This window comes from Rana temporaria, chromosome 2 (genome assembly GCF_905171775.1).
Source record: "Rana temporaria chromosome 2, aRanTem1.1, whole genome shotgun sequence".
NCBI classification, from domain to species: domain Eukaryota; kingdom Metazoa; phylum Chordata; class Amphibia; order Anura; family Ranidae; genus Rana; species Rana temporaria.
This window is the reverse complement of record NC_053490.1, coordinates 475,104,195-475,116,474: the sequence shown is the minus strand read 5'-3', so window position 1 is coordinate 475,116,474 and position 12,280 is coordinate 475,104,195. Positions and strand designations below refer to the sequence as shown.

General features: G+C 45.0%; 1 protein-coding gene across 1 annotated transcript in view; it reads left to right on the top strand.

Moving 5' to 3' along the window:
* Positions 1-12,280, top strand: part of LOC120927822 (uncharacterized protein C3orf38 homolog) — a 32,707-nt gene that overhangs the window by 13,500 nt on the left and 6,927 nt on the right. The window contains exon 4 of the mRNA XM_040338744.1: positions 6,910-6,952. Within this exon, the coding sequence (XP_040194678.1) occupies positions 6,910-6,952 (43 nt within the window). The remainder of the gene's footprint in view (positions 1-6,909; positions 6,953-12,280) is intronic.

Genomic DNA, 12,280 nt, shown 5'->3' with positions numbered 1-12,280 from the left:
AGGACACCCAATGGCCGGGGGCCGGGTGAGATGCTGCAAACAACGGGCTCCAATTGGAGCCCGTGGTCTGAAGGGTCCAGCGTGCGCCAATCAGAAAGAGGGGGCGCGGCCGCGGCCGGCCCGATCACATGGCAAGGTCCTAAGCTGACAAGGCACAGCACTGAAGCGTACAAAGAAAAATTGAAATGTAAACATTGATGTGTGAGTATCACAGACATTGTCATTGTAGATATATACAGGGGGATAAACCTGCAATATATTAAATTGTGGAGTCATTACGCAGTAATGATTCAAAAATCAGGGAAAAGACAATCATAATGAGAAAATTCAATTAGGCAAATATATTGCAGGTTTATCCCCCTGTATATATCTACACCCCGGCCATTGGGTGTCCTGTCTGCAAGGCCGCGCATTGACCAATGCGCGGCCGTTCTGAACGGTGAGTCACGTCTGCGTCACGCCCACGTGACGTATGACGTGTCTTGGGATTCCTTATTTAAGCCGCTCTCTGAGCGGCTTGAGTGAGGTGCACGGTGCTCTCCCTGGGGATTGACTGACACTACACATTCTGTGGTAAGCATACTTTAATAACTCTGATCCTGCATCAATTACTGCTGTGCCATTCTACCATTGGAGATCATTATCCCCAAGCAATCGTCTGATATCATATCTTTCTTAGATTGGCTTGCTTGTGTTTACCTACACTGGCTCTCTTATTGTTTGCTGTTATCTAATTGCCACCATCATGTGTCCACCACCCCAGTATTCATTATACTGATTACATTTTCTTGGAGGGTAAGCTGCAGTTTTATTTACCCTTTCCACTCCAGCACTGATTATCACTCCCTGGTGTCCCGCTGCTGAAGCACTACTTGTCTTTGTCTTGGTTGCTGTTTTCAATTTACATATATAATTTATTTATTATATATATTTTTTTTTTACCCGGGTATTTTTTATTTATTTATTTATTTATTTTTTTATTTTTTTTCACTTTTCACCACCTCACTACCATACCTCCCCCTTTCCCTTCCCTTCTCCCCTTCCTATTTTCTCAACCCATCTCTTTTTCTTTCCCCCCCCCCCCTTTTCCCCCCCCCCTCCCCCTTCTTTCCCCACCTTTCCCCCCCCCTTCCTTCCTATCCCTTCCCCACCCTTTACCTAATCCCCTTTCTTCCCCCCCCCCCCCCTCTCCCCACCCCTCCTTCCCTACCTTCCCTTTCCCCTTCCCTCCCCCCCCCCTTCCCCCCTCCCCCCCTCCCCCCTGTTCCTTCCTCTTTCCTCACCCCCTCTTTTTCTTCTTTTTTCTTTTTTCTTTTTTCCTTCTTCCCTTTTCTTTCTCCTCTTTTTTCCACTCTATCAATTTCGTTTTGTTTTTCCCTTCTTTTCCCTACTTCCATCCCCTGCCTTCTTTCTTCCTGCACAATTATCCTCCATTACTTTTATCATCAGGAATAACCTATAAACCTTCTCCATCAGAGCCCGCTCCTATTATCCCCCACGTGCGCCCTAGGGGGCCACTGCCTAAGCCAATCCACGATCACCTTGGCCAATCAAGGTGAGTAGTCTTTGACTCTCCTATAAGACGCAACACTGAGTTTATGCAATCTTCCCATTAAATTATTGTACATAATTGCTTGTTACTATTATTATTATATCTATGTTGTTTATATTTTACATATGTACCCTATAGACATCTCTCCTGAAGAAGCAGTTCATACTGCGAAACCGGTCGAGACCACGACTCCACTGATTAGAAAAAACGGTCTTGTGATCAATCTGATATGTGGGGTTTGTCCCAATTGTTTTGCTGTTTTGTACATTGTGCATTATTATTATAATTATTAAATAAATTTTTATATATATATTTTATACTGCTGTATACTAGTGCCTTCAAAAGTCCCAAACAAACCTCTCTCTCCTTTTTCTCTTGATCTATGGTCTATCAGTCAGGCCTCAAGCAGCCTTGATTGCAGTCCACCGATCAAGATACACGTCCTAGACTATGGAACGATTTACCAACCAGCATTCGGTTGGAGGAAAACCACCTGACTTTCAGAAGACAGATCAAAACTCTGCTCTTTTGATGTCATGAGACACGAACAACAAGCGCCCAGAGGCGATTCAGTTCGCATGTGCCGCGCTATATAAGTTTTTCATTCATTCATTCATTCAAAATATAGTAAAAATTGTTTTATTAAAACAAAGAGGGCATTACATATACATAATAAGATAGTGTGGTAATACTCATGGGTTTCAATGATAACAATCTAGATATTACATAATAGCACATGATTAGTCCAACATAACACACATGGTAATGTATAGTGATTGTGAGTCTCAGTACATAAAAGCGAGAGAGTACATGATAGTACATATTTATCTCAGGTTAACAACCATAGTAATAAATCTTAGATATGTGAACCGACTTTGTAGTGGTAAAATATAAACAAGAAGGTAATAATATATTGGTTCATTAAGTAGAATATTGAAATGCAGATATTGAACATATACACTGTGACAAATCATCATATAACGGCTCTACGCGTTTCATGTTCACTTTAACACTCATCAGGAGCAGATACACAGTGTGAAGGTATCTATAATAGAAAGAAATGCCATAGTAATAAGGTAGTAAAGGTTATAGAAAACATAGAAAAGAGGGGGAACAACTAAGGTCCCAATCACTCTCACCTAATTGTAATATATGGGTAAGATAGTAGGGTGGTATTGAAAGTAGGGGGCAGCCTTCCATAGCTTAGGGGGGATCCTTACGCAGGCTTTGCAGGATCAGGGAGGCCATGCAGCGTAGGTTTGCTGAGGCATTCGGGGCACAGTCCTCTGGGTCACTGAGGACGACAGGATCCGCAGCCACCTCATTCCAGCCACGTAAAAGTCCACGGGTTCCTTGGGACTGTAAGTGATCCCTTGAAGACTGCTGCTGCTGATGCTGAGTGCTAGGCTCCACCTCCATGCTGCTGATACAATCATCCTCCTCCTCCACCTCGTCCCCCTCGTCCTCTTCCTGTGTGCTAGGCGGGCATGCAGGACCACTGTCTGGATAAAGGGGGCCTTGAGAGGTAAGGAAGTCCTCCTCTTCCTCCCTCTGTTCTGCCTCAAGGGCCCTATCCATTATTCCACGTAGTGTGTGTTCCAACAGGTGAATAAGAGGGACAGTCTCACTGATGCATGCACTGTCACTGCTCACCATCCTCGTGGCCTCCTCAAATGGTGACAGAACAGTGCATGCATCTCTGATCAAGGCCCACTGGCATGGGGAAAAAACCCCAAGCTCCCCTAACCCAGTTCTGCTGCCATATTGGCACAGATACTCATTGATGGCCCTCTGCTGCGTGTGCAGCCGCTGTAGCATGGCCAATGTAGAGTTCCATCTGGTGGGCATGTCACAGATTAGGCGGTTCTTGGGCAGGTTGTATTCCCTTTGGAGGTCTGTTAGCCGAGCAGTGGCATTGTATGACCTTCGGAAATGCACACAGACTTTCCTGGCCTGCTTCAGGACATCCTGTAAGCCCGGGTACCTGCCCAAGAACCGCTGCACCACCAAATTCAGAACATGAGCAAAACAGGGCACATGGGTCAGTTTTCCCTGTCGCAGGGCAGAGAGGAGGTTGGTGCCATTGTCGCTAACCACCATTCCTGGCTTAAGCTGGCGTGGCGTCAACCACCTCTGAGCCTGCCCCTGTAGAGCTGACAGAACCTCTGCCCCAGTGTGGCTCCTGTCTCCCAAGCACACCAGCTCTAGGACCGCAAGGCATCTCTTTGCCTGCATTCCTGCGTAGCCCCTCGTACGCCTACGGAGCACGGCTGGTTCAGAGGAAACATCAGTACAGGAAGAGGCCACAGAGGAAGAAGAAGAGGAGGGGGGAGAGAGGTTTGTCACAACCAGTAGTAGTGTTTTGGAGGCGTGGTGGCGGAACAAACTCCAACACTACTGTACATTGCCCTGCGTCCTTCCCAGCTGCCAGAAGAGTCACCCAATGTGCCGTGAAAGAGAGGTAACGTCCCTGTCCATGCCTGCTGGACCATGAGTCAGCGGTAAGATGCACCTTACCACTGACCGCACTGTCCAGCGAGGCATGGACATTGCCTTCCACATGCCGGTAGAGAGCGGGAATCGCCTTCCGTGAGAAAAAGTGGCGTTTGGGTACTTGCCACTGAGGTACCGCACCATGCACAAACTCACGGAAGGGGGCAGAATCTACCAACTGAAAAGGTAGCAGTTGAAGTGCTAGCAATTTCGCTAAGCTAGCATTCAACCGCTGGGCATGTGGATGGCTGGGAGAGTACTTCTTTCGACGCTGCAGCAGCTGGGGCAGGGAAATTTGTCTGCTACCATCAGTAGATTTTCCGCATGTACTACTAGGTTGTGACACACCTATTTCTACACCTTCAGTCCTATCAGTGCAGGCTTCAGAGAGGACTGAGGGTCTAGTGGGGTTGGAGCTCCCTGCTGATGAGGGGCAAGGGGAGGTCCGCTTTGTTCTTTGGTGTGGGTCTTTCAGGTATGCTTGCCAACGAACTGCATGGCAGGTCAACATATGTCTGGTCAAGCATGTGGTGCCCAAGCGGGTGATGTTTTGGCCACGCGAGATACGCTTGAGACATATGTTGCAAATAGCAATGGTGCAATCTGATGCACATGTCTCAAAAAAGGCCCACACCAAAGAACTTTTGCAGTACCGTTGAGACACAGCAGCGCCCTGCACAGGCGTAGCTCTGCGATGTAATGCAGTTGGTGTGCTGCCCTTAAGCTGGCCCCTGGAGTGCATCCTTCCTCTTTGGAGATGTGCCTCCTCCTCCTCCTCTTCCTCTTCCTCACTGTCGAAAACCTGGCAGTATGCTGCAGCTGGGGGAACATGACTGCCAGATTGCACTGACTGGCATCACTAATGGGCACTGCTGGGGCTTTCCTGTAATCAGGGCACTGATGATAAGGGCCCTGATTACCTGCCCAGGTCTCCCCTGCGAGGAGATCCTACTAATCGGCACTCCTCGCCACACAGTGTGAAGCGAAGAGAGCCGATTCACAGCAGTTCCGTATTTACATGTGACTTGTGATTTGACACAGCCGATCACATGGTTCAAAAGCTTATGCCCTGTACACACGATCGGTCCATCCGATGAAAACGATCGGATGGACCGTTTTCATCGGTTAACCGATGAAGCTGACTGATGGTCAGTCGTGCCTACACACCATCGGTTAAAAAAACGATTGTGTCAGAAATGCGGTGATGTAAAACACGACGACGTGCTGAAAAAAATGAAGTTCAATGCTTTCAAGCATGCGTCGACTTGATTCTGAGCATGCGTCGATTTTTAACCGATGGACGTGCCTACAGACGATCGTTTTTGTTCTATCGGTTAGGTATCCATCGGTTAAATTTAAAACAAGATTGCTTTTTTTTAACCTATGGATAAATAACCGATGGGGCCCACACACGATCGGTTTGGTCCGATGAAAACGGTTCATCAGACCGTTCTCATCGGTTTGACCGATCGTGTGTACGCGGCATTAGTGTGGTCTGTTTTTAGTAGAAAATCAAGAGGACTAGCAGGAACACAAGGGGTTTCACATAAAGGAAGCAATACAAAGAGAACAGGATACTTTCTCATACAAGTACATGGTACAACAGGCACATATCAGGAATATGAAGTGTTGGGGTACCAAACGCTTTAACTGCAAGCAGTGTAATCCTGAATTTGACAGAATTGGTGCGGCACAGGAAGAACAACAATTCAGTATAGACAATCATTTTATCGGCTGAAAAGAGGAATGCTGATAGGAAGAGAAATTAGAGCGACAGAAACATGAGTTCATTACTGTGCTGCTTCTCTTTTCACTGTCCAGTCACAGGCTGGGGACAGGCCCAGGACAACCTGAGCTTAGAGAAAGTGGTTTGAATGACACGGACCATCAGATCGAGGACCACAAGGGAAATCTCAGGTGGGAAGCAGAATGTTGCGGTAAATTGCATTATTTTAACTGTTAAAGCGGTGGTTCACCCTGCAGAACAACATTTTAGCATACAATTCGGCATAGTAGTTTAGGGGATAGTTTATCCCCGTACTCACAGTGTAATCGTACATAGTAGATTCTGACTGCCCGCGGGGAATGGGCGTTCCTTTCAAGAGGGAGGGTGATTGACGGCCGGCTCTGGCACGTCACGCTCCCCGAAGACAGCCGGAGTAGGTTTCGGCTCTTCACGGCGCCTGCGCACAGACTATGCGCAGGCGTCGTTAAGAGCCAAGCCGATTTCGGCTATTTCCGGAGAAGCGTGACGAGCCAGAGCCGGCCGTCAATCACCTTCCGTCTGGATTGGAACGCCCATTCCCCGTGGGCAGTCGGAATCTACTATGTACGATTACACTGTGAGTACGGCGATAAAAAAATTAAGACCGGCATACTGTAGCTCGCGCTACAATGCCGAATTTTAGGCTAGAAGAAAATTTTTTTTTTTTTTATTTTATAGGGTGAACCCCCGCTTTAAGGTGCTATTTATTTTATTCTTGACATTTTTGCTGCAGTTTTGCTTTGAAGTTTTAATTGCTGTCCTTATTAAAATGGATTCACCTTCACTTTCTCTCAGAACCAGTTGTGACTTGAAATCTTTTCAGACACAAAATGAGGCCCCAGAAAACCAAGCAGAAATTTTAACCAAACAGGGACCTCAGCTACTCACTGGCCACTACTTCCCTGACACTTTCACTGCTAGGCTGTGGCCAGTCCCAGTTGCGCCGTGTGACAGCGCAGAATTATGTTTTTAATAGGGAATGCTCTGTGATTCTTGGCATTTGCACATGTTCGTGTTTTGATTGGGTAGCTTTGCCCTATTCTATGATGGATATCAATATCTTTGTTTAGCGCACTTTTGATTAGATTTATTTTTCTAGTCTGCAGCTGCCTTGAAGACAAGAATTGAAGGTGACAAGATGAGTGAGTATTACAATTTTCTTCTTGAAGGGATAATAGCTATTGGGTTTTCTAACACAGGTTTTCTAGCTCTGATTTACTTATATTGGGGATTCTGTGTCCTTTGTATAGAATGACTACTGTATTATGCTCCCTTTAAAATAATCACATTTTGTTTCTTTGCAGCCTGAAATGAAGACCGACTCCATTTTGTTTTATCCAGCTGTATTTACTCAGTGCAGCTTAAAACATCCAGAAATTCAAAAACAGAATCATTTAGAAAAAGGAAAAAGGATTACCCCTTGTGTTGGTATTTTGTTGAATCACCTTTTGCTTTAGTTATAGCCTTTAGTCTGTTGGGATATGTCTCTACTAACTTTGCACATCTAGGGGCAGATCCACAAAGAGAGTACGCCGGCGTATCTACTGATACGCCGGCGTACTTTCAAATTTCCTGCGTCGTATCTTTGTTTTGAATCCTCAAAACAAGATACGACGGCATCTGGGTTAGATCCGACAGGCATACGTCTTCGTACGCCTTCGGATCTTAGATGCAATTCTTCGGCGTCCGCTGGGTGGCGTTCCCGTAATTTTCCACGTCGAGTATGCAAATTAGCTATTTCCGACGATCCACGAACGTACGAGCGGCCGTCGCATTCTTTTACGTCGTCTCTAGTCGGCTTTTTTCGGTGTATAGTTAAAGCTGCTATCTGGTGGCGTACGCAATGTTAAGTATGGCCGTCGTTCCCGCGTATAATTTAAAAAAAATTATTTAGTTTGCGTAAGTCGTCCGTGAATCGGGCTGGACGTAATTTACGTCCACGTCAAAACAATGATGTCCTTGCAACGTCATTTAGCGCAATGCACGGTGGGAAATTTAGGGACGGCGCATGCGTAGTTCGTTCGGCGCGGGGGCGCGCTTCATATAAATGAAACACGCCCCCTACTCGCCGCATTTGAATTGCGCGCCATTACGCCGCGAGAGATAGACTACGCTGCCGTAACTTACGGCACAAATTCTTTGTGGATTCGAAGCTTCAAAAAGTAAGTTACAGCGGCGTAGCGTATCTCCCATACGCTGCGCCCATGCAATTCTACGAGGATCTGCCCCCTAGACTTTACAATATTTGCCCACTCTTCCTTGCAGATTTGCTTTAGTTCAGTTAAGTTTGATGGTAACCATTTGTGGACTGCAGTCTTCAAGTAATTCTACAGATTTTAATGGGGTTTAAGTCTGGGCTCTGACTAGGCCATGCAAAGACATTTACCCTTTTCTCCTTCAACCACTGTGTGGTCATTTGGGTCATTGTAATGTTGAGAGGTAAACCTTCTTCTCATTCACAATTTTCTGTCAAAGAGCAGCAGATTATTTTCCTTTAAGAATTTGATGGTATTTTGCCCCATCCATTTTTTTCCTTCTATCCTCACAAGTGCTCCAGTCCCTGGTGCAGAGAAACATCCCCATAACAGGATTTTACCACCTCCATGCTTTACTGTAGGAATGGTGTCATTTTGATGGTGAGCTGTATTGGATTTCCGCCAAGCATATTGTTTGGTGTTGAGGCCAAATAATTACATTTTAGTCTCATTTGACCATAACACCTTTTCCATGTGGCCATGTGAAATCTTCAAGATGCATTTTGGTAAAGCTCATGACTGCTTTCTTTTTTTTTTTTTTTCTTTTTTATCCATAAAAAAAGTTTATTGAAGCACAAGTAGAAAGCATACATCGAGGCTACATAAACAGTCTGATACAAATTCAAACAAAATAAACCAAAATACTGCACCACCTACACACATGTCATTAGCCAGTCCCGGCCCTGCCCTGCCCAGCCTCCACCCCCCACCGTGAAGGGTTACCAGATCCCGCAGATGGGGCCCAATTGCATTACAAACATCAAATTCAAGTATCCAGGCCTAGCAATCTACCCGTGACCAGGTCCACTGGGGCGAAGCCCGGTACATCCAGCCACGATCCCGAAAGCTTCTCAAACTTCTGGGCGCACCCCCTATGTTGGTATATCACTTTCTCCTTCCGGAGCATATCCCCCATTGTATTAATCCATTCCTTCAGACTAGGAGGCTCCTCCGATATCCAATGAGACATTATAAGCTTGCGAGACAAAAATAGAGACCTAATTGCTGCCACTCTAGTGCCCTCTTCCCATTCCAACTCTTCCAGTATAAGGAGTAAACATTGTTTTGGATCTGTAGGCAATGAGACCTGGAACACCCTGTTAATGGTGTCCACTACCCCCTTCCAATATGGGTGAAGCTTTGGGCATCTCCACAGCAGGTGGATCAAGTCACCGTGATCCCTTTTACACCTGGTGCATAGTGGGGTGGGCCGCAGCCCCATAGCAAACAGCCTATGGGGGGTGTAATTCACCCTCAACAATAAGTACAATTGCGACACTTTATGGGACATATTCAGAGAGCAGACTAGTACCGCCTGTAGGGCCTCCTCCCACTGCTCACCAGCATGTGGCCTTTCTTGAGGAGTGGCTTTTTTCTTGTAACCCTCCCATACAAGCCACTTTTTTGAAGAATTTGTGATATTGTTGTCACATGCACACAATGACCACTCTTTGTTATACGTTTCTGCAACAGCTTCAGAGTTGCTGTAGGCCTCTTGGTAGCCTCTCTGACCAGTTTCCTTCTGGCTTTTTCATCCAGTTTTGAGCGACGACCTGATCCAGGGAGGGTCTGTGTTGTACCAAATGCCTTCCACTTCTCAATAATAGACTTCACTCTGCTTCTAGGCATTGATAAAGCCTTTGAAATATTTTTTTATCTATCTCCTAACTTGTGCCTGTCCACAACTTTTTTTCTGGAGATCTTTTGACAGTGCCTTGCCACACATAGTTGATTGTTTACTCCAGGAAAGCTCTTTTCATGCTGAGCTAATCAAAATGATCATAGTTGAAAGTTAAATGGTTTTGCGTGTCATTGAGCAGGTGATTAGCTACACCTGATTGAGTTTACAAGTAATCTTTTTTACAACTTATAAGTTGCACTTAAATACAGCTGGATAAAACAAAAACTGTGTTTATCTTCATTTCAGACTGCAAAGCAACAATATGTAATTATTTTAAAGGGCCACTGTACAAAGTGGAAGGAAGATGCAGAAGATTTAATAAAGTGCCAGGTCCGTGCAGTTTGGTTAACTACAAAGTGCTTTTATCACCCAACTTTCCCCAAAATATTTCTTTAGTTGGAATATCTAAGCACTACCTGATTTTTAAATTCCCTATTAATACAATTTTACCTTACTTCCTCTTCTGCCTGATACTCATTGCCAAGACAGGAAGTGAAAAAAAAATATTCCTCATAGGGAAACGGATTGTAATAAAATCATGGCCAAACCTTGCTTGCTCACTATACTAGGAAATGTGTTTTTGTGTCCCCACACAGAGATTTTCCCTTACTTTCTGTTCTGTCTGATGTCCATCGAACGCACAATTAACAGGTCGATTTTCCGTCACTATCTATTCTGTCTAAAACCTGTCAAACACACAGACAACTAGAAGTAATCTCCCAAAATTAAACACAGAAAAATTTGACAGAGATGAAGCATTGAATACTCAATATAAGAAAGGGGTAACGTTGAGTTGATCCTGAATTTTGGATGGTGGTAAACTTAAATCAAATTTTACAAATTAGGGTGGCAATGAGTTTTATATTTCTTCGATAAGACCAAGCAGTGATCCTGGAAATGGCTCTAAAGTCCCTGATTCCCCATCATGGCGTGTTAAAGCAAAAGTGAACTCCACAAAAAGGCATTTTCATGGGTTGGCTTCATTGCCACTGGTTTGCCCATAGCTGTTAATATGGGAAACGTGATGCATGCTTGCTGGCTTTTGCAGTACAGTATAAGACATGTTCTAAGAAAAAAAATTGGATGTGGTGAAGAGTAATTTTTCTTATAATTTGTTTATGTTGACTGCTTCAGATATGTACGGTATATGTATACAGATATGTGATATATTGGTTGCTCTTATTAAACTACAGTAATGCATTTCACAAAAGAAAATGTTTTTGTCATCAGGAAAGTAGCAACTATTAACAATTATCCAAAAGTGTAAATAGGAAGAATGCAGCGTTTAAAAAGTGTTCACAAAATCATATAAGTGAAAGTCCATAAATCCTAGGATACACCCAGGGGGCCATATTCTTAAATAAAGTAGGCGGGCGGCGCGTAAGCCGCCCCAACCTACAGGAGCAAGTGCTGTATTCCCCAAACACTTGCTCCGTAGTTTGGGGCGGCGGAGTGTAATTGGCCCGGCGTATCCCCGCGTATATCCAAGGGGGCGGCTTCTATTTAAATTAAGCGCGCCCCCGATTCTAACGAACTGCGCATGCGCCGGGCTTAAAATAGCCCAGTGCGCATGCTCCAGTTCTCGGAGTAAAACGTCAATGACGCCGACGTGTGCGTCATTGACGTAAAGTCGTATTCAAGAACGACTTAGTAAAACGACGTACCCGACGGGAAAACACGACGCGGACCCGACACCATACTTAACATGGCCTACGTGGGACTGGCGTAAGGTTACCCCTCATATAGCAGGGGTAACCTTACGCCTACGCAAACGACGTAAGCGATGGTTACGCAACGCAAATTCGTTCGGGAATCGGCGTATCAGGCTCATTTGCATAAACAAATGAGACCTGAACGTAAACGCCACCTAGTGGCCGGCGGAGTAATTACATTTAAGATCCGACAGTGTAAGTGACTTACACATGTCGGATCTTCAGCGTTTCTATGCGAAAATGATTCTAAGAATCACTCGCATAGATACACTGGCCAAAAAAGAGAGATACGATGGAGTATCCTGAGATACTCCATCGTAACGTTACTCAGAATATGGCCCAGGGTGCATAGCCAAATGATCTGCAGGTGAACTAAAGCGCTCTATCGATACACAAGCACTCCGGGCCTCCTACCCCAAGGTATGGACCACTATATTATAGGTGATCATACAAGCATTCCAATATCCCGGAGGGGCCATCAGGATTCATCCAGATGTTATTATTGATGAATGGAGACAAACCAGAGGATTATTGGAATGCTTGTATGACCACCTATAATTTAGTGGTCTATATCTTGGGGTAGGAGGCCAGGTGTGCTTGTGCATTGGTGGAGAACTTTAGTTCACTTGCAGATCATTTGGCTATGCACCCTGGGTGTATCCTAGGATTTATGGACTTTCACTTACCGGTATATGATTTTGCTATTTTGTGTTATGGTGTTTGTGAACACTTATGATTTGTAAGCGCTGCATTCTTCCTTTTTATATCTTGTTTATTGTCACCAGCAATATATGCTAGCCGCGTTTGTAGAGCCCAAGCGCA